The sequence below is a fragment of the Chaetodon auriga genome, chromosome 13 (assembly GCF_051107435.1).
Source record: "Chaetodon auriga isolate fChaAug3 chromosome 13, fChaAug3.hap1, whole genome shotgun sequence".
Lineage (NCBI taxonomy): Eukaryota > Metazoa > Chordata > Actinopteri > Chaetodontiformes > Chaetodontidae > Chaetodon > Chaetodon auriga.
In genome coordinates this window covers 15,765,987-15,785,459 of record NC_135086.1, presented here as the reverse complement: position 1 = coordinate 15,785,459, position 19,473 = coordinate 15,765,987, and the positions used below count along the sequence as shown (strand labels likewise).

Here is a 19,473-nt window from a genome sequence, read left to right as displayed (position 1 = left end):
GGGGAGTTAATATTGATAAATAGTCCACCACAAAAAAGTGCTGGATACTTATCTGCCAGTTTTGTACTGCCCTCAAACCACAGGCCCGGATATGAGAAGCAAACGTAATTCAAAGTCACCCTTATCTCATTTGCTACTGTGTTCACCTGCAAGGACACAATACAAACATTGCAACATACATGTAAAAACACAGAGTTGGCTAGCATCACAGTTTACCACCACAACACAAGGCATCACCACTGCCCATCTAAGCTGTTTATACCACTGAAGCATTTTCTGCGAGTCATGGAGCCACGTACAAATGACAACCCACGCATTCATCAGTTCCTACATGGAGGAAACTCCTGTCTTCTGAGGAGGATTTTCAGTTTTTCTAAAAGATTCCTTGAATCTTTAAACTCCACTTCCCTCAGGTCACAATAAACCTGTGATTACGGTGTTTGTGATAAATGAGGCAAATCAGCAGTAGACAAACGTAGTATTTAGAACCAGGCACTTAGTCCACAAGGCATCACCATCATTAACACAGATAAACGTTAACTGACAGCGAAATAGAAAACACAATTTAAAAATGACATAGCAAATGGTCCTACTTTAGCTACATAATAACTGCTACGTTATCAAACCGCTCCCCTCACATTACATACAGCCTACCACGATTCACATCCTCTGCACCACTCACAAACACACACATGCCCCCCCTTTCTAAGCAAAAAAACATGCCTTGGTCCATTGTGATAAGAGATAGCCATATGCTCTGTTTTTTTTTTTGTGCTTTTTCAATATAGCTATGGAGGTATTTACAATGTAAGACTGGGTTTCATTACATAATGCCTACATAAGTTTGCTCACAGTCATGGGTGAAGCTTCTATGCTGCTACACTATGTGGTCTGTTTTTCCACTCCACATTACCGTCCCTATGAGCACAGATTTGGCCTAAAGACAAAGGATGTGGGGTGCTGTGTTGCCGTAGAAACTGTGTCTTCTGGATTGCGCCAGCATCCCTCTACCTCAGCAGGTTCCCATGGTGCTGACTGTCGTGTAGCTGAACTTGGACATGGACGCTCCCGTTGCCATAACGTCCTCCTCGTTGTCCCGCAGCCCACGACGGCGATGGCGATGGCAAGGCGCGGCACAGCAGGAAAACGTGGCAAGCAGCGCTTTGCGGAAACGCATGTTCATGAAGCAGTAAATAATTGGGTTGACACAAGCAGATGTGTAGCACAACAAATGGATAAAAGCGATAGGCGCCCCTGAGAGGGCATGTTTGGCAGAGATGTCATCAAAAGCCCGCCAGGTGTTGGCACAGTACAGCGGCATCCAGCAGAGAAAGAATAGGACAACAATAACCACCAGCATGCGGATTACTCGCTTCTTGGCCTCCAGTTTGGCCTCAGATGTGTTGCTGCGTGGTCTCTCTGCCTTGACTGCCCTGCTGGATGTAGCCATGGTGGACATCTCCATCGAGTGTGGCCGCTGGACGACATTAACGTAGCAGCCATCTCCATCATCGCTGCCAGTAGACACAGTGGAGGTCAGTCCATTCTTCACATCTGTATGGAAGAGCAGAGTAAAATAGAGGAGTATTTCTGTGTAACAGTATAAGAAAAGTGCACACTTCACTATTGTATTAAAAATAGTAAATTGAAAATTGAATTGATCCCCTTATATATGAGGAATGTTGTTTTTGTCTTCAGGGGATTATACACCGCTGAAAACCTAATTACGGATATTATATTCAATTTCTGCCATATTCTGCCAATAAACGCCCCTAAATCTTACACATTGGTCCTCTAAGGGACAGATACACTCCTCATACTTAATACCTTGAGTCTAAATACTGCAGATACCAAGTCTTGTTTTGAGTATCAATATTAATATAAGTCGGATTGATACCGAAAAATGGTACAAAAAATGTCTAATGCTTACACACTGATGTATTCCTCTCATACATCATGACACAACATGATATGACATTAGCTGCTTTAATAATAAAAAGCTGGAATCAGTATGAGTATTGGTGATTTTGTCCCTGGTATTACTGTACTACTGTACTATCGGAACATACAAAATATATAAAATATGGCCAAACTATATTGATTTTGGAAAGAAATCTGTTTTTTGAGGCTTTACCTGACTTACTGGCTCCAGGTATTTATTCCGTTCTACTAGAGTATTTTTCATATATTTCATTAATATTTCTGCCACTGGTTTAAAAAATTGACCAGTCAAATCGTGTGCCACTGCTCATTTCTGCCACGGCTCTGTGATAACGCAGGCACCCGTCTATAGCTTTCATTTTGAGTGAAGCATAGCTCTTAAAGAGCAGCAGCTCACCTTAATGGAAAGCAAACTGGCAATTGTTGCCGAGCCACAGTAATCATCCATCAGAGGATATTGAAATTTATTGATAAAATCTAATGATCCAGCAAAGGACAAAGGACAACATGCACGGAGTACATTAATAAGAGCCCTAAGGCAAGCCAATACAAACAGGAACTGGTACTGTAGAGATGTTAGACACAGTTTGCCAAACCACTGCTGAATTATTAAATCAAACACATTTTCCAGTTATTTTAGAAGTTCATTATCCCCCCCCCCCCCCCCCCCCGCACCATTTTCTGCTTGTTTTTTACCTCATGCTCTATGTCTCTCAAGCGCTTTTTTTTTTTTTTCTTTTTATGGACAACCTCTTTCTCTCTGAGACCAAGCAGATGGTGATGTCCAGGCCCACAGCTGCCAGCCAATTCATCCTCTATGCCCACAGAAGGTTATGTTTCACTTAATCTGCACACATTACAATGATTGTAGCGCTAATGAAATCGTCATTAAAATGAACTTCCTCATTGTGCACATAAATCACGTGAAAGAAATGTAAATGCTGACTTTAGAGCCTGGTTGGCAGGTGGTGGAGTGCAATTGCAATCAAAGCATCATTAAAGCGATATCTGGAACTCTGCTTCATCAGACACAGTTTTATGTTCATAGTATGTCCACATTATAGCAAGTCAATTAACTACTGCACTGAATTGGTCAGAAAATGGCAATGCTGTGTTTGAAAAGGTCAGGTCCAGGTTGTTTTCCCTCTGGAAACTTCAGTCTTTGGAAGTCAATAGAAAACTTTTAGATCGGAATTTTGTTTATGGATTCATTAAAAAAGGATGGTGCTTTTAAAGGTTTGACTTCTGTTTCATAAGAAAATGTTTTGGAGAAAAGAACCAGGAGAGTTGAAATGTTCATTTTAAGTTCATCCTTTGTTTGCTGTTTTTAGTGGTCTGCAAAGAGATGAGTGCCCAGATGAGGATGCTGAGGTCAGAGCTTATTTGTGAGAGATGTGATGCCTGCTTGTTTCCAGATATAACGGGTTGGACTTTTGGCATTTTGACATTTATTATTTTTTTTTAAGTCTTCATTTCACAGTTAGTGTATTGGCCCAATTTTCAGGTGCATGACTTATGATCAGAATTGTATTCATTAATTGATAGATAGTGTTTTCCTGGAACATGTGTTGGTTTGTGTGTCTGATGTCGTGACAGCATTTCTTTCATATGTTGTCTGCTCTGACCTGTCTCATCTGTCTCTCTTTTGCTATCTGTCACCGTGCATGGGCGACCAAACTCCCCTCTGGAGATTAATAAAGCTATTTATTGATCTAAGTTCATCTATTTATTACAGTATTTATGTGTACAATACCTGCAGGAGCCCCTCACACTTTTAATAAGTCTTATATTCCTAAATTCTTTCTTCATCCATCTACATCCCTTCCTTCCTCTAAGGTGGAGTTATTAGGTGAAATACATGGGATCATATTCAGTTCACATGTTGGCACACATGTTATATACTTCCTAAACTGAATCACTTCTAACATGTTGCTTTTGTGTATTTCATTATTCACAATGGCTCCCCCTGGCAGGGCATGACCCAACTGTTTTCTTCTTGTCGTCCACCTGTAGTGTACATGGCCTCACCAGTAGAGTCTTTTTTGTGGCTCATCTCAAAGTGGATGCCTCTATAAAGTTCCCTGGAGATCAGCCCATAGGCCACAATCATCACCAACCCTGGGATCGCAAACAGCACAAGCAGTAGCAGAATGTACCTGAAAGAGACACAAGAGAGATTAATATCCTAATGTTTTATGTGTAAGGGTGATGGTGCAGCAGGCACTCATGTAGCCCCAGTTTGTGTATTAATGTGTTACCTTACAGAGCCCAGCATTATTTTTTAAGAAAACAAAATATCAGGTGATTTTGTAGTTAAAAAAATTTACCCTTTGTGTTTTTCAAATATTGCTGGGATTTTATTTTTGCAGAAAAAAACAATGCTTTTCTCTGTGAATCAAATTCTTATGGTAAAACACCAGAGACACAAACTGCGTCTAGTACCCATGCACAGACTTACACACCCATAAGCAAGCCTAAGGTCAAATAAAGACAAAATTAAACACAAAAGCACTCACGTACACACACACACACACACACACACATACAAAACAGAATTTTCAGCTGTGCACAAATACACACAAAGTTGACTGAAAATACCCTAAAGCCTGTTCCATCCAAAGCCCAAAACACAAAGCACACGGAAACATCCGTCTGGTCTCTTCATCTGCCCAAATATTTCCACGAAAACACCAAATATACAGAAAGTGAGAGCTGCTAAAAACAGGCTCCAGGTCCAAACATGGAAGTAAATTAGATGTTGCAGTGTAGCGTGCCTTGTTGAAAGCACACACACAGACACGCACACCTCAGACACAGTTCATCTAAAGTTTATTTGATACAAAACAGCATATGTTCCAGAAGGCAAGCACCGGGGGAGTAAAGATAAATGGACAATCTGACTGCAAGTTTTATGTTAAGCTGCGTTTTATGTGCTGCTGTGTGCTCAGTTACCCCGGAAATTTAACCGATGATACTTAGTCACGGAAAAGAAAACAGCTGGTTTATATCTCCAGTTAAATTTACAGCTGTACCAGTGTTTTATGGTCGTTTTGAATTGGATTATCTGTTACTGTAAGAGGAAACCCCTTTTTTCATTACAACAGGATAATGCCATTACAACAGGAAACACGTACAGTGTGTTATAACAAGCAATAGATCCAGTTAAAGAGATGACACTGTGTATTTCTACACACTAAAGGATCTGAGTACTTCTTCCGCCACTGGCTGGGGTTTGCATACCCACTGTCCAAAGGTTGACATATTTTTAGGAAAAATCCTACCCATTCTGCCTTTAAAGAACACACCACTTAATACCCAAACACTCACCAGGTCTGCTCTGCCGTGGCGAGCGGCCACTTGTGGCGACACTGGTGAGCAGTGGTGTTGTCAGGACGCTGAAAAGTCTCCAGGTTACTGATGATTGGATAGGGGATCATGATGATGAAGGCCAGCACCCAAGTAGCAGCAATCACCCGATAGGCATGGGACCGGGTCTGCCACACCCGTGACTTCAGGGGGTTACATATGGCGCTGTAGCGCTCAATTGCTATGGCAACCAGGCTAAATGTGGAGATGCTCACTGATATGCCTGCAGGAAAACAAAAGAGATTATTTTAAAAGTAAACATGCGACTGCCTGCTGTCAGATATCTTTTGATGAATGAAAAGTTATTACCGCTCTGGGCTCAGAATAGAGTTTGGCCATGTAATAAAAAGCAACAAAAACATGTTTGTTGATGTGAACGTAATATCTGTAATAATAACAGAGAACAAAATGCATTACTCTGACGAGATGTATTTGTGAATGAATATAGTGCAAGGCGGGGAGACGGGGATGTTATCTGGGTCTTGGTAGAAGAAATCATGTTGAGCTCGGCCACTGATGTGATCTGCCATCTCCCCCCCTGACAGGGCAAGACGGGAAATTACTCTTTACCTCTCTTATACATGTCCTCAGTGAGAACACAAACTGTGTGTGTGTGTGTGTGTGTGTGTGTGTGAGAGAGAGAGAGAGAGAGAGAGAGAGAGAGAGAGAGAGAGAGAGAGAGTGTGTGTGTGTTTGTGTGTGTGAGAGAGAGAGAGAGAGAGAGAGAGAGAGAGTGACTCAAGACCCAGGGGTGCACTGTGTTGTATGAGGGCAGCTTTACAGCAGATCCCTCTGAAGCAATCAGCCAACAGTCTCTCCCCTGGTTTTGTCCACTGTTCCTCAGTGACTCATGACGCCGGCTCTCCTTCATTCAGAGGCCATGTGCTTTATTTAATCCACCTTTTCTATTCAATTCTCAGTTTTTCTCTCTTTGTCAGCACAGTGTTTCTCTACCTGTTCATTTTATTTGTCTCTAACTTTCATTCATTCATTTTGTTGTTTGTCTTTTGAAACAAGGGGAAACAGCTAGCTTCAGGAAGCAGGCACATCATCCCCCTCAAGAACACATCATGTCCTTTTTACACATGGCCATTTATACAAATGAGACAAGTGACATATCATATGATAATTAATAAAACATGCTGTCAGTTCATATGTTGTGCTACCAGGTGAACAGTATCACGCAATCATAGTCATGCAAGTGTTTTAGGCAGCCTTTGTTTTTTGCATTAGTATTCTTATCTTGCTCAGCTCTAGGTTCATATTTCTGTATCTGGTGCCGTATCCTAGTGGCTAAGGAGGATTAGCTCTATCAGCAGGATCCTCATCGCTGCTGGGAGTCATTTAGAGCTCCCTTAAACAGCAGAGCCTTTTCCACCAAATCTGACTGTGTAATCTTTTGAATGGTGCATTCTTTGACTTTAAGTGTCTCTGCCTGAAATGAGTTTTAGATGGCAGATTTTGTTACCTTCCAGAACCAGGCTAACTGGTACCCCGACTTCTAGTCTTTGTGCTAAGATAATCTAACCAACGGCTGACTGTAGCTTCATATTTGCCGTACAGACATGAGAGTGGTATCGATCTTCTCGTCTAATCAAGAAAATGAATTTGTATTTACCGGATGTCAAACTATTTTTTTTCCTCAGTAAAGGGCCTGTAAGTTGTACTCGTTACCTAGAAGCATGAATATCCCATTGATGTGAACTAGGAAAATGACCCCTTACTCACTTAAAGTGAATATTAGAGGCCCCATTGAAATTCTACGACCTCCCACAAATTGGGGGGATAATGAAAATGGTCTGTGGATGTGATACTGTTCAACGGTAATCAATACCTTTTGTAAAGTGGTGGACTGCAGGTCACAGAACTTGTTAACTTTCTGATTGCTATTTGTTTCCAAGGATTTTGCAGCTCAGGTGCACAATTAAGATACGTCAATATAGAAGCTGCATCTGAAGCAAAATAACGGCCTGCAAAGTCCCAGCGACTGTGGTTTTTCCCTCCTGTTCATTTTCTATCGGATGCCAGTCAATCACATCTCAAGACAATGTGGGATTAACCTGAGAAACAGACGGAAATGTAATTTTGTTTCTATTTAAATCACATAAGAAATGACAATGTGGGCAGCTTTGGCAGATTCAGCTTTGCCAGGTTTGAAGATGTGCTATAATGGGATAGCAGGTGATGCAAAGTAGGGCTACAGTATGAGATAAAGGAAGGAGGCAAGAGATTTTTTCTATCACACTGTGTAGGTGATCATTTTTATTCTAGCTGCTACTTTTCACCTTTAGATTTTAATCATCTTTTCTTGCCTTCTCATCACAAGCTAACCCCCCTCCCCTCACCACGGCGCCCTCTCTTACCCATGAGGTAGGACACTATCTTGCACATGGCGGCTCCAAAGATGAAGTCCTTCAGGATGCTGGGGATGAGAGTGAAGGGCATGCAGAAGACAGCCATCATGAGGTCACTGACAGCGAGCGACAGTAGGAAGGTGTTGGTCACCGTGCGCATGCGCTTATTGACCGTCAGCACCACGATGATCAGCAGGTTGCCAATTACACTGAGGAAGAAGATGAGTGAGTAGAGCAGGATCCGCAGTGTGTGGTCCCCATCTAGTACAGAAAGAAACAGCAGTAGAGGAGTATGTTACAGAGTGAATGTGTTTGCTCTAATGAACCAATTCGTCTCTTCTGTTTTACATGATGATCAATATGATCATGCTGTTTTTATTGATCCTGACAGCCTGAAGTTCCTAATTTTACTGTAAGTTGACATTTTCTCATGTTGATGGCTGGTTGTACACCTGGTGGGTTCCACAGTTAACACACAATCTGTGGCCTGCATCCAAATGCCAATGCAAATCTATTCCCAAATGTATTTAATTTGAAAGACATCTGGATAGGATGCACAGTAAGAGGAAAAATTAAATCAATATTTACATTATTGTAAGTCCATACTGTGTGCTGATAACGCAAAGTTACTTACATTTTTTGAAGCACCTCATCTCCAGAAACGAGTTGATATTTTAAGGTACCACAAATTTAATGTTTTGTTTACAAAATCTTACTTTAATCACAACTTTGTGTGTGCACATAGATCAATATAGCAACACTTTCTGAAAAAATATTGCAGTAGCTTTTAGCCAGTGGTGGAAAGTAACCAAGTACTTTCACTTCATGTTGAGGTACTTTTACTTTACTTGAGTATTTCAGTTTTATGCTACTTGCTACCTCTACTGCTTTAGATTTCACAGGGACGTGCTGTATACTCCACTACATTCATACGACAGCTGGAGGAAATACAGATTAAGATATTACAAACAAAACATACGATATGATGCAAAATATGATGCTACAGATTGAACTATCCAACAGTTTGCTTTTGCAGTAACAGTAACAGTAGTTAAAATATGATCCTTCTCCAGCAGCTGGAACATTAAATGCTGTTTGCACGTTAAATCATCAGTAATCGTATTCCAGTATGATATGTATATAATCAACCATTTCGCTATTCTATCTCACATTTGTGCTTTTCTTCAGAGTATTGCTAGTTGAGTGAAACGCATGAGAACTTCTTCCACTGCTTTTAGCTTGTACAAACACACTCCACCATAAACATGTACTATTAATTAGCCCCATGTTTTCAGTCCTTTGGGCCCATTTGCACTAATTTGTCTGCTGTGTATCATATTTCTGTACCAACATTAATACTTCCCTCAATGTTGCGCCCTCCATCTTCAATACAAAACACTGGAATGTACAAAATACTGTAGCCTTGCAGCCCAAAGCTTGTCTGTGCCGTCAGCCATCAGCAGCTTCACTGGATCATATCCTGTAAAAGTCTATGTCTGCTGCTCTCCCTGTTATCTTCACCTCACCCCCTGCTTAGACACAACACCTTTTAACGGGCAACCTACTGTGTCTGTATTCTGGGGATTATAGAGGCGCCCATGTGTGCAACATCCGCAGGACACAAATCACATCACACTCATAAGCCCAAACTTCATTGACACAGCTGCAGAGGCATGTGCAACCAAACACTCTCAAGCTTTAATCCCCTGAAAATACACCATGAACAGTTCCTCAAAGGCACTGGTAAATTACATAGACTGAAATCTGCAAATACATCTAGAGAGGGTCTGCTCCTTGCAAAGCACCGACCAAATGTGTTAATATCTCTCTTTCTTCCTGTCTTTTCTTTTCGCTCACTGCATTCCCATTTCTATGTGGCTATTTTCATAGCGTGTCCTCATCTTTCAGCCATCTCTCCTTGATCCTTACCCTTTTCCATCTCAGGAGTCTTCTGCATTTTGCATTCTTTGCTTTATTTGCCTGTCCGTTTCCTCTCCTTCCACTCTCGGATAAAGCAGAAAGCTTAAAACAGCTATAAAATGGCTATGTGCACAAAGCCAGCCACACACCTACATGACTCATAAAGACATTTTTCATTATGTCAAAATGCCTGAAAAAATAGCTCTTCAGTTTGTGCAACAGGAAGTAAGAATCAAGCTTTTTTCCACAGGCCCTCTGAATGTTTTTATGCTTTAAGAATCAGAGAGTAATTACTCTTATTGATTGATTCATGTTTTCTAGCTGATCGGTGCCCTCAAGGTCATCCTTTAAGTGATCACACCTCTCTGACTCTCGCCTCACAAATGATATTAAAAACACAACACATAATACCCTTATGTCCCTTGGCCTGTGTCACATCTGTTTAAAGTAATCCTGACTTATTGATTTATGGTAATCCACCTGGGATGTAAATATGGGAATTGTGCACAAATGGCTGGGGAATTAAATCTGAGCTCCACTCATCACTCTGTTTATCCACACACAGAGCTGCGTTCAGGTACGAGCTGTAAAAATCAGTACACTGCTGCACAGGTTGCACAGGAGGTGGCATGGGGCAGAATCATCAAGGATTGGATTTGGCTTCTCCAAATCCATATGGGCAGATATGTGGTTCATATAAGAAAGTACGACAACAACATGTCACTTAATTGATATAATTCTCTTGTATCCACCCAGCCACTCTGACATGTTTTTGGATAACTTGTAGGCTTAGTGATGGATTCAGGCTCGGCTTGCTCAGCAGATTCAGGAAGTCTGTCTACCGCCGTCTCGCTTTCATCTCTTTCTATCAGAAACGCACACACAGTCTCCCCATCTAATGACATGAGGCTTCACCATCTGTCTCACACACTCCTATGCAATTAAAAAGCAGTAACCTTTAATATGGTGGAAACTGCTCTGCTGACAGAACATCAGGGGTTCTTCAGCAGAGCGGGCTCGCAAATGGCAGCAACTAAAAGTGTTTAATTTTGTGCTTGTGCACATAGATCTGCATGAGCATAATGAAAATGTGCACACAGATGATTGGTTAGAAAGATAAACCAACACTCTTTGCTTTATTACTCTCTCTCTCTCTCTCGCCTAATGAAATATGTTACTCCGGCTCCTGTCTAATCGAAGCCAATTAGCTTTCTTCTGTGCTCGCTGGCTGTGCAGGAAACACTGATAATGCCCTCAGCACATTTACACAGTTCCTTCAGGCTAGTGTTTCCTGCTGCTCGTGTGAAGAGTATTAACCACCTTGCTCACCAAAGCTTCACCTGCACTCACTGGCCAATGCAAATCATAATCAACAAATACGTTCGGCAGCAATATCCAGAGGCTTCTTCCTTTAAAGTGGAAGTGGAAACAAATAATCAAAATTTTCTCAAAACTTACAATCAATTGCACATTCACACTAATTCACAATAGCAAAAGAGAATGAAAGTGACCAGGATGAGGTTTGAAGTCGATATGATCGATATTGTTATAATAACAATGGATATTCAATTGCAAAAAAAATATATATTAAAATGTTTAATGCATAAGATATTGAATAGAAGGTATAAAACAAAGTGGAAGAAGATGCTTCCACTGTCTACTTTCCTGGATATTCTCATAATGCTCTTTGTCTTCGTCTTCATCTTCATCTTCATCATCTTTGTCTCTGCACGGCATGAAACACGGCCACTGCTAGCTGGCATGAAACAACAATTACAACTTGGCCAAATGAAACTAATTTCTGCACACCTCTCTCCATTTTTCTCTCTCATGGCTAAGATGACTCGTGCTGTTTCCGGTTTTCAACATTCTTCTTCTTCTCCTCTGTTTATTATAGCCATGTGTAGCTTATTCACGCCAACTTCTGACAGAACTATGCTTTGTGTAACTAAAACATTTACGTCTTCAGTTGTGATGATATCAGTACTGTAGCTGACCTGCTGCTGCAGGGCCAAACCAAACAGCTCTTTTTTATTTCTGCCACATTATTTCATTCTCATTACAGCATCATCACCGCTGTTTCTGCCACACCACGATGACACTAGAGGCCTAATGCAAGCTTTAGAAAGCACCATGGTGTTGTTACGGTAAAATGCTCCGTGGATGCAATACATAAAACACTGAAGCTACACAGCTACAACTTTATGGGGAAAATTAAGCGATTACAGAAACCAGCACTTCCCGTTTGGCTATGTTCAGTTTCCACTCAGCTCCACCAATTATTTGGAGAGCTATTTTCAGTTTAAAGAGCCAAATGACAGAAGGGCAGCCTGGAGCACTTGAGGTGTTGGGAGCTGGTCTCATGAGAGTGTGTGCAGTGCCCATCAGCCATGTTTGACCACTGGCTCTGGCACATAGTCTGCTCTGTGTTTACTGACTGGAGGCACTGTGAGCAGGTGAGCAGGTCGCAGGGGAAATAACGTTGCAGCTTCCAGACGTTTTCTACTTGCAATCATCAAACATAATCTTGGCATGCTGGAGAATGCTGATTCATATTGTCTTGGTTCGGTTTATCTGGTATTTATATCTTAATAGAGTGCATTTCCATCACATGCTATCTCAGTAATGTATCTGTACTTGATTACTTCACATACATAGAGGGTGTCTATTGTGCACATTTAAACCTTAGTTTTATACCGTTTAGCTCAATTGTGCAAATGCAAACTCCATTAAAACTATACTTGCTAATTTTACCATCAATCTGAGGTTGGATATGAAAGGCTGCTGAATAGATTTTCTGCCAACAATAACATTAAAATAATAAAATGTTAACTGCAGTGGCAGAGGCTATTATTAGATATGCAGTGAAATAGTGGATGAATTAATTATTAGGTTCATACTCCATCCATGAATATTTAAGGTTTCATCTACTTCCCTCAGACATTATATTGACTATGAATTACTCTCCCACTCTCTGTCTAATACATATGCAGTGCGTGTCACTTTTTCTTCCAAAGTTGGCCCTTGTGTCGCTGCACCTATCAGTGAAAAGCCAGCTCTGCTCCTGTAAGACCGAGGTATTGGTAAATGTCACAGCTAGTGGCTAATCCAGCATGGTAAATGTCATCTAAGCCTTGTCACTAAGCCAAACACTTGATGGAGGCACTGAAGGAAATCACTTTTTGTTGACTACAGCCCCTAAGCCTCAGGGCCCCTGGTCACAGAGGTGGACTACAAAATAACATGTTGGTTGCTTGGCTCACAGTGCAAGCATGTATGAAACACCTCAGCACTCAACAGGCAATGAGATGAGAGGGCGTGAGTGATTGAGTTAGTGAAATATGCACAAGCAGGAGAGGTGGAGAGAAGAGGAGTGCTGGGAGAGAAGAGGGAAGTGAAAATCAGAGGAGGGTTTAATTTTTTTTTTTTTGTTGAGAGGAATGAACTGACAGTGACTGAGTTGTCTGTAAATATAGAATCACTCACTTGTGTCTTCCAAAGTGAGCAAGGTGTGACAGTCTTCCCTGTCAAACCATTTACCATGAAGTATTTAGAGAATCTGCAGGTTTTTCTTCCAGATCACAGCTGGGCTGCATCCAATATGACAACATTTTGAAGTGTGCAGTGATTTGTTTCCCAGTGTTGGACAGCGTTTGGTTTGTTTGGTCCCGTTCTGCGGCCGTGTCAGGGGTAGATGCCAGTATCAAGAGAAAATCTTACACAACAGTGATGTATCTAAACACTTAAATGCTTCATGAATCTATCAATAACCGATGGGGTGCATTTTGCTCCATTAAAAGGGTTCTCCAGCGATTATTTGCTACATTTCCATAAAAATTGGGGGAAGTGCTCGACAGATTTAAAACAGAATATGCTTGACGTTTACTAGACAGGGAGGCTGTCTGGTAAATGTCTCTCAAAGTCCATGTCGCCAGCTTCTGACGCAGGCTTTCCTTCAATAAATTGTGTCTCAGAGCCCGAGCCTGGTGAAATCTTCACAAAGCTCCTCTGCAGCCACAGAGGGTATTATACGACTGCTTCACTGGCTGAGTTATACTCCCAGTGACTAACTCATATGGATGTATACAAATGAATGGAGTTCTCCTTTAAACAAGAAATTAAAGCTTTTCTCTTTTAAGAAAAGCTTTAAGCATTTAAGCATTAAACTTATGAAGACAGAAAAAACATTAAATGCATACATTTCAGTGACTGGACTCCCAAGATAAATGGCAAGTGCCCTGAAAAAACGTATGTTTACACTCAAGTGCAAAAGCCCTCGAGCAGCCAGGCTAAGCAGCCAAAACTGAAACCTAATGGTAGGCTCTGCTCCAAAAGCAAATGCCTCTTGTATTGTTAAGATGCAAAATGGATCCCAGTTTACCATAACTGACTGACTGACTCACCATGCTCAGGCTATGAAACACAATCAATAATTAGGGATAAATTAATGAGCATGAACAATGATTTATTGTATTTTTTTTTTTTTTTCACTCGACATCTATTGGGGCAAATTGAGCCCACGGGCCTCACTTTGGGCAGCCGTGGTCTAGAAGTCTGGAGCAAAGGAAGAAATTATTAATATATATTCTTATCTTATTATAGAACAACACAAGTCTCTGTAGGGAGGAGGATGGATGGATGGATGGATGGATGGATGGATGAATGAGGCAACAAAACATCAGACATCAGACACAGTTGACAGCTGATTGCTTCCTAGTGACAGCATGGCCATGATTGTTCCCTAACCTCAGCCACATGATTGTTATTGTAACCATGACAACAAAGTTCCCTGAACTTTAACAAAGTAGTAATTTTAACCCAAACCAACATCATGTTTCTCTGAGCCTACCCAAGTTCTTTTGGGGCCCAGTCACTTCATTTTTTCAGACGTGAATGCTACTCATTTCCTGTTTGCTGCAGAAGGTAAATTTTATATATTTTTAAGGATGACTACGATTGTTCCTTAACAAAGTTACCCTTACCTTAATGAGCTACTTATTTTAACACAAACTGAACTAAGTGCTTTTTTGCAGAAATCTAACCAATCCTTAACCACAGCTCCATGACATCACAACATTATTATTCATTCATTCATTCATCTTCTATACCCGTGCATCCCTTTCTGGGTTGCGGGGGACTGGAGCCTATCCCAGCTGGCAATGGGCGAGAGGCGGGGTACACCCTGAACCGGTCGCCAGCCAATTGCAGGGCAACATAGACAGACAAACAACCATTCACACTCACACCTATGGACAATTTAGAGTCACCAATTAACCTAATGAGCATGTTTTTGGTCTGTGGGAGGAAGCCGGAGTGCCCGGAGAGAATCCACGCATGCATGGGAAGAACATGCAAACTTCACACAGAAAGGCAACACTAATTACAGTTTTGGAGAGAATGGTTCTATGTATCAGCGGCAGCTGCAGACGATATGTTTTATTGTTGAGTTTCATGCACTTGTTGGTTTCAGAAAATCTGAACATAACCCCCGACTCATGTCACAGATTACAAAAAATGTCATCCAGAGAGGAAGAGTGAATTAGTGAAATGCCTTTAGTAAGAAAGAAAAGCTGTAGACTATGTGGTCCATGGAAAAAGCCTGCAACTGAGAGGGAATCTAATGGTAACACAACTCAGTCAGTCAGAGTGATGGACAGAGAGAGGAGACGAGACGAATGAGCAAACATGGCCAAGAAGTAATCAAATTCTGGAGTGACAGAGTGAGTAATGATGGGGACGGCAGCTGTGCAGGGTCAGACATTATGATTTTTTCTCTTGAGAAGATGGGCGTGTGGTCGTGTAATCAGTGGGAATGCTAAACAGAGAGAAATAAGGCAGCGAAAAGCCAGACTGAAGAGAAGTGATAATCTGTGAGTGACACAGCGTGGGGGCGAAATAACTTAATGGTGCAGCATAAAAATGCATGTAGCTCCCGACATCAGACAGGAGGCACAGCTTGTCAGATGTGGCCTCAGCAGGTTTGTAATTTGCAATGTTCTGATTTAGCTCTTTGTAATAGGTCATACACATTTCTGGGTACTTAAAATTATTAGTGGTGGAGGGAATATTCATATCCTTACTACTAATACCACACAGATACTAATACCACGCTGTAAAAATTCTCCATTACAAGTAAATGTCCTCCATTGAACAGACGCCTTCAAATGCCTTGTTTTGTCCGACCAACAGTCCAAATATCAAAATTACTAAGTTTACTGCAATTTAAGACAAATGATCACGTTTGAAAGCTGAAACCATGAAATCTTTCAGTCATTTTTGCATGAAAAATGCCTTAAAAGATGAATCAATAATCGAAACAGCCTAATCAACTAATTGATTAACTCAATAATCGTTCAATGGCTCCCATTGTACGATTTTTTTGTACATTTTTCATAATGCGTCATCATTTTAAAAGTTCTTCATATGTGTGTAAAATCTTAATTTGTAAAGCCACTAGTATCTGGAGCTGAGATGTTGTGCAGTATACATATGTATGTCATGAAAAAACTACAGATGCCTCACATTTGCACTAAAGTACTGTACTTGAGTAAATGTACTTAGTTACATACCACCACTGTAAATGCAGGTGTAGAAGGTGTACAGTAATTGTGGAGATGACTGAAGAAGGAATTACAGTGTGTATCAGCAGTCAGGAAGCTAATGTCTCTCACTTATTGTGTTGAGCTGCAACACTCAGCAGCATAATGAAGGCGCTCAGTCTCTGCAGCGTCTTACACACACATCTCATCAAGGCATGGAAACACTGACAAACAGCCGGTGAGGGATGGAGATGGATGAAAATAGCAAGTGGTGATTGATATAAGAAAAAAAAAAAAAACAGGTGGAGATTGAGACTGAGAGGAAATTGCCAGAGTGATGACGCACTTAATGTTCTTTATTGTTCACAGGCACGAGTCAAGTCAGTTTTATTGATGCAAGCCCAAACTCACAAGTTTGCCTCAGAGGCATTTAAAATCTGTGCAACATACAACACGCAGACACATCTGTAAGCCCTCACTCTGCATAAAGTAGTGCTTGCGAAATAGAAACAGATATTAAATATAATAACAGCAGGAAGCAGCAGCATGACCATGCAGAACAGTCCAGATATGGAGCCAGCTGACGTTTTTTTTTTTTTATTTATTGAATAAATCCCCCATGTGGGCAGGATTCCTGACTATGACACACTTTCTCTCTCTGTGCTCTCTGATCCCTATTTCACTGTATTTTCATTGAATCTCCCCTAAAATAATGGAAAACAGATCATGCCAGTTAAGCTTGACTTTGAATAACCGAGTCTGGCACATCAGGATGTCACACCAGTGAATTACCAAAGCATTTTCTCCTCTGTCGTGCAGAGGTGCCAAACTGATTTACAGAGGCTGTTTCACTCAGTTTATAGCCCTCATATGCTGTAAAACCTTTCACTGTTGGCCTATGGTTTTCATTAATGGTGTTGCTTTTTAAAGTTGTTTTTTTACTTATGAGCCAAAAGTTGCACAAAATCTTCTTCATTTGTATTTATTTGAAGGGAATGACAACCATAAAGTCAGTTCACCATCCGTTTAGTTCAGGTGCCTTTCAGCCTACACCTCAATACACCTTCAGTGACAGCCCAGCGTTAAATGTGGCCATCTAACAGGAAAGCCACATTTCGTTTTCTTGCATTAGCAGTTGAGTTTGGTGATTCACCACATGGAGAGTTGACTCAAAAGGCTGCCAGACAGACACTGACGACAACGAGCGGTCATTGTTAATGAACCTCCGGGTGATAAATGTGGAGTTATTTGTGCGCCCGCTCACCTTTCATGCGCTGAGGTATGAGGAGTGTGGAAACGTTGCCGTAGGTGATGTTTGTTGTCTCCAAGCTCCCGTTCCCGGTTCCGCTCTGTAGCGCATCAGTCTGCGCTCCGACGCACTCAGGAGACGTAGATGTCTCATTTCGCGCACAAAGGTCCATGTTTCTGATCTGATGTTGTCTCAGCGCTTACAAAAAGTTGGATTCACACCCGTCAATTTGCGTCTGAGCCTCTGATGTGGTCAAATAACTGGACTCTGCATCCATATTCCGTCACACTTGAGACTTGCCTCGGTCTTCAAGAGCGAACAAATAATTGAAAGGGGGGGAAAAAAAAGAAAGAAAAAACAAAAAACAGTAGTTTGCTTCCTTTTCCCGTTTCCCGCCTTTACTGTGACTGTGTCTCACTTGGCGTCGCACACGCTGATCAATGATCGGTGCGCACCAGGAATGGAGCGCGGCGCACTGGTGCGCTTTGTCAAATGAACCGCATGGAGAGAGCGACTGAGCTCAGAGTAAAGTGGAAGACTAATGTCATATAGGGTAGGTGGTGTGTGTGTGTGTGTGTGTGTGTGTGTGTGTTTGTGTGTGTGTGTGTGTGTGTGTGTCAGTGGTCTGTTTCTGGACACTCACTTCTTAAATTATTGATTAATCGTACAAGTCAGACCACAGAATGAAAAATATCATATTCCCTGTATGAAATTGTGCGCGTTGAAAGAATATTATTGAATATAAATATTAGTAAACCAAAGGTGTAAAAGAAGAAACAGACAGCATTGTGAGGGTTAAAAGTAATTAAGGAGTTTAATAAGCAGCAAGTTCATGTGTTGGTTTTTTGGAGAGATAACCCCATTTATTATCCTAACTGAGTCCAAATAAGCCATCATCTTGTCATACACAGGCCTAACACGATATCTTCAGAGTGGCAAAAATAGCCTCGGGTCTGCTGTAAAACTGCAGCTCGACTCAAATAAATGAGACTGGGGAGAATTCAGAGACAAGACGTGAGTTCATGATTCACTGCGTCCAGCCGTTCTCATCGTTTTGTCGGACAGACAGTTTTGTTCTGCAAATTAGGTTAATAAACTTTACTTATAGAACACTTTTCTTAACAAGGTTACTGGGTGCTTTACAGCAAAATAAAACTGATTAAAACAACAATTAGGTGCAATTACAATTAGGTGAATGATTTTCTGAAGATGCTTGTTTGAAGAAGGTTGTGCGCCCACAGCTTGTGTGACGCATGTTTTCCTGCGTTGTTTTCCCCCACAGTCCGTGAGCGTGAATAGCTGTCTGTCTCTGTGTGTCAGCCTGGCGAACTGTCGGGGATGCAACCCGCCTCTCTCACCCAATATTTAGCTAATGCATGGATGACCTCATGCCCCTCATGGCTGAAAGCGCCTGTTGTGGTTTTACATGCGCACCGCCGCCCTCATGTGGTCTGAGAATGCCTGAGAACCTTCTGTCTTTGCATGTCTTCGCCAGGCGGGTGAAAGATCAGCATGTTGTTGTAGCGCTCTGAGTTGATAAAAACAGAATAAGAAAATACGATGTTACACTCTTGTCTCAGTCTTTTGCAAGAGCGTAGATTTATCGTTGGAATCATTGTTTTTATTATATTTTGCTTATCATAATCAAGATCATGATCATTACCCCATCAATGCCTCCTCTGGATGAAACTACAATCCTAATGTAAATGGTTCTTCCTCATCCTCTTTGTGTGTTTCTACCTGCCGCCCACCTTCTGGCTGCAGTGTGTAAAAATGTCATCTGCAGTCAGTTGCTCATTATGGAGGCTCTGTGTGAGCGAGAGCATCCACACACCAACAGTCAAGGCTGGTTTCTTTGACCACAAACCTTGTCTAACTTTAGCCAAGAAGTAAACCAGATAAGAAAAAGCTCGTAAGAATCCTTTTCGTAGTGGTCAGTAGGCTATGTGTTTTGGAGGGCTCTAATACATAATGTGGTCCTGATGTTAGGAGCACCAGATCAGGGTCATGTGTCCTTCTGGAAGGAAATCACAAACTCTCTGTCACTGCTCACTCACCAGTTTTGTGTGTTTGTTCCTGCTTGCATTTTCTTCTTAGTTGATCT

The 19,473-nt window shown here is 41.4% G+C and overlaps 1 protein-coding gene across 1 annotated transcript; it reads right to left on the bottom strand.

Annotated features, from left to right (window-relative positions):
• Window positions 1–780: 780 nt before the first annotated feature.
• cckbrb (cholecystokinin B receptor b) lies at window positions 781–17,896 on the bottom strand. Its single transcript, XM_076747628.1, has 5 exons — window positions 17,385–17,896; window positions 7,671–7,922; window positions 5,269–5,530; window positions 3,970–4,097; window positions 781–1,554 (listed from the first exon to the last, which is right to left on the bottom strand). The coding sequence occupies exons 1-5, from the start codon at window positions 17,539–17,541 to the stop codon at window positions 1,013–1,015; spliced, it is 1,341 nt and encodes a 446-aa protein (XP_076603743.1). The 5' UTR covers window positions 17,542–17,896; the 3' UTR covers window positions 781–1,012.
• Window positions 17,897–19,473: the final 1,577 nt, after the last annotated feature.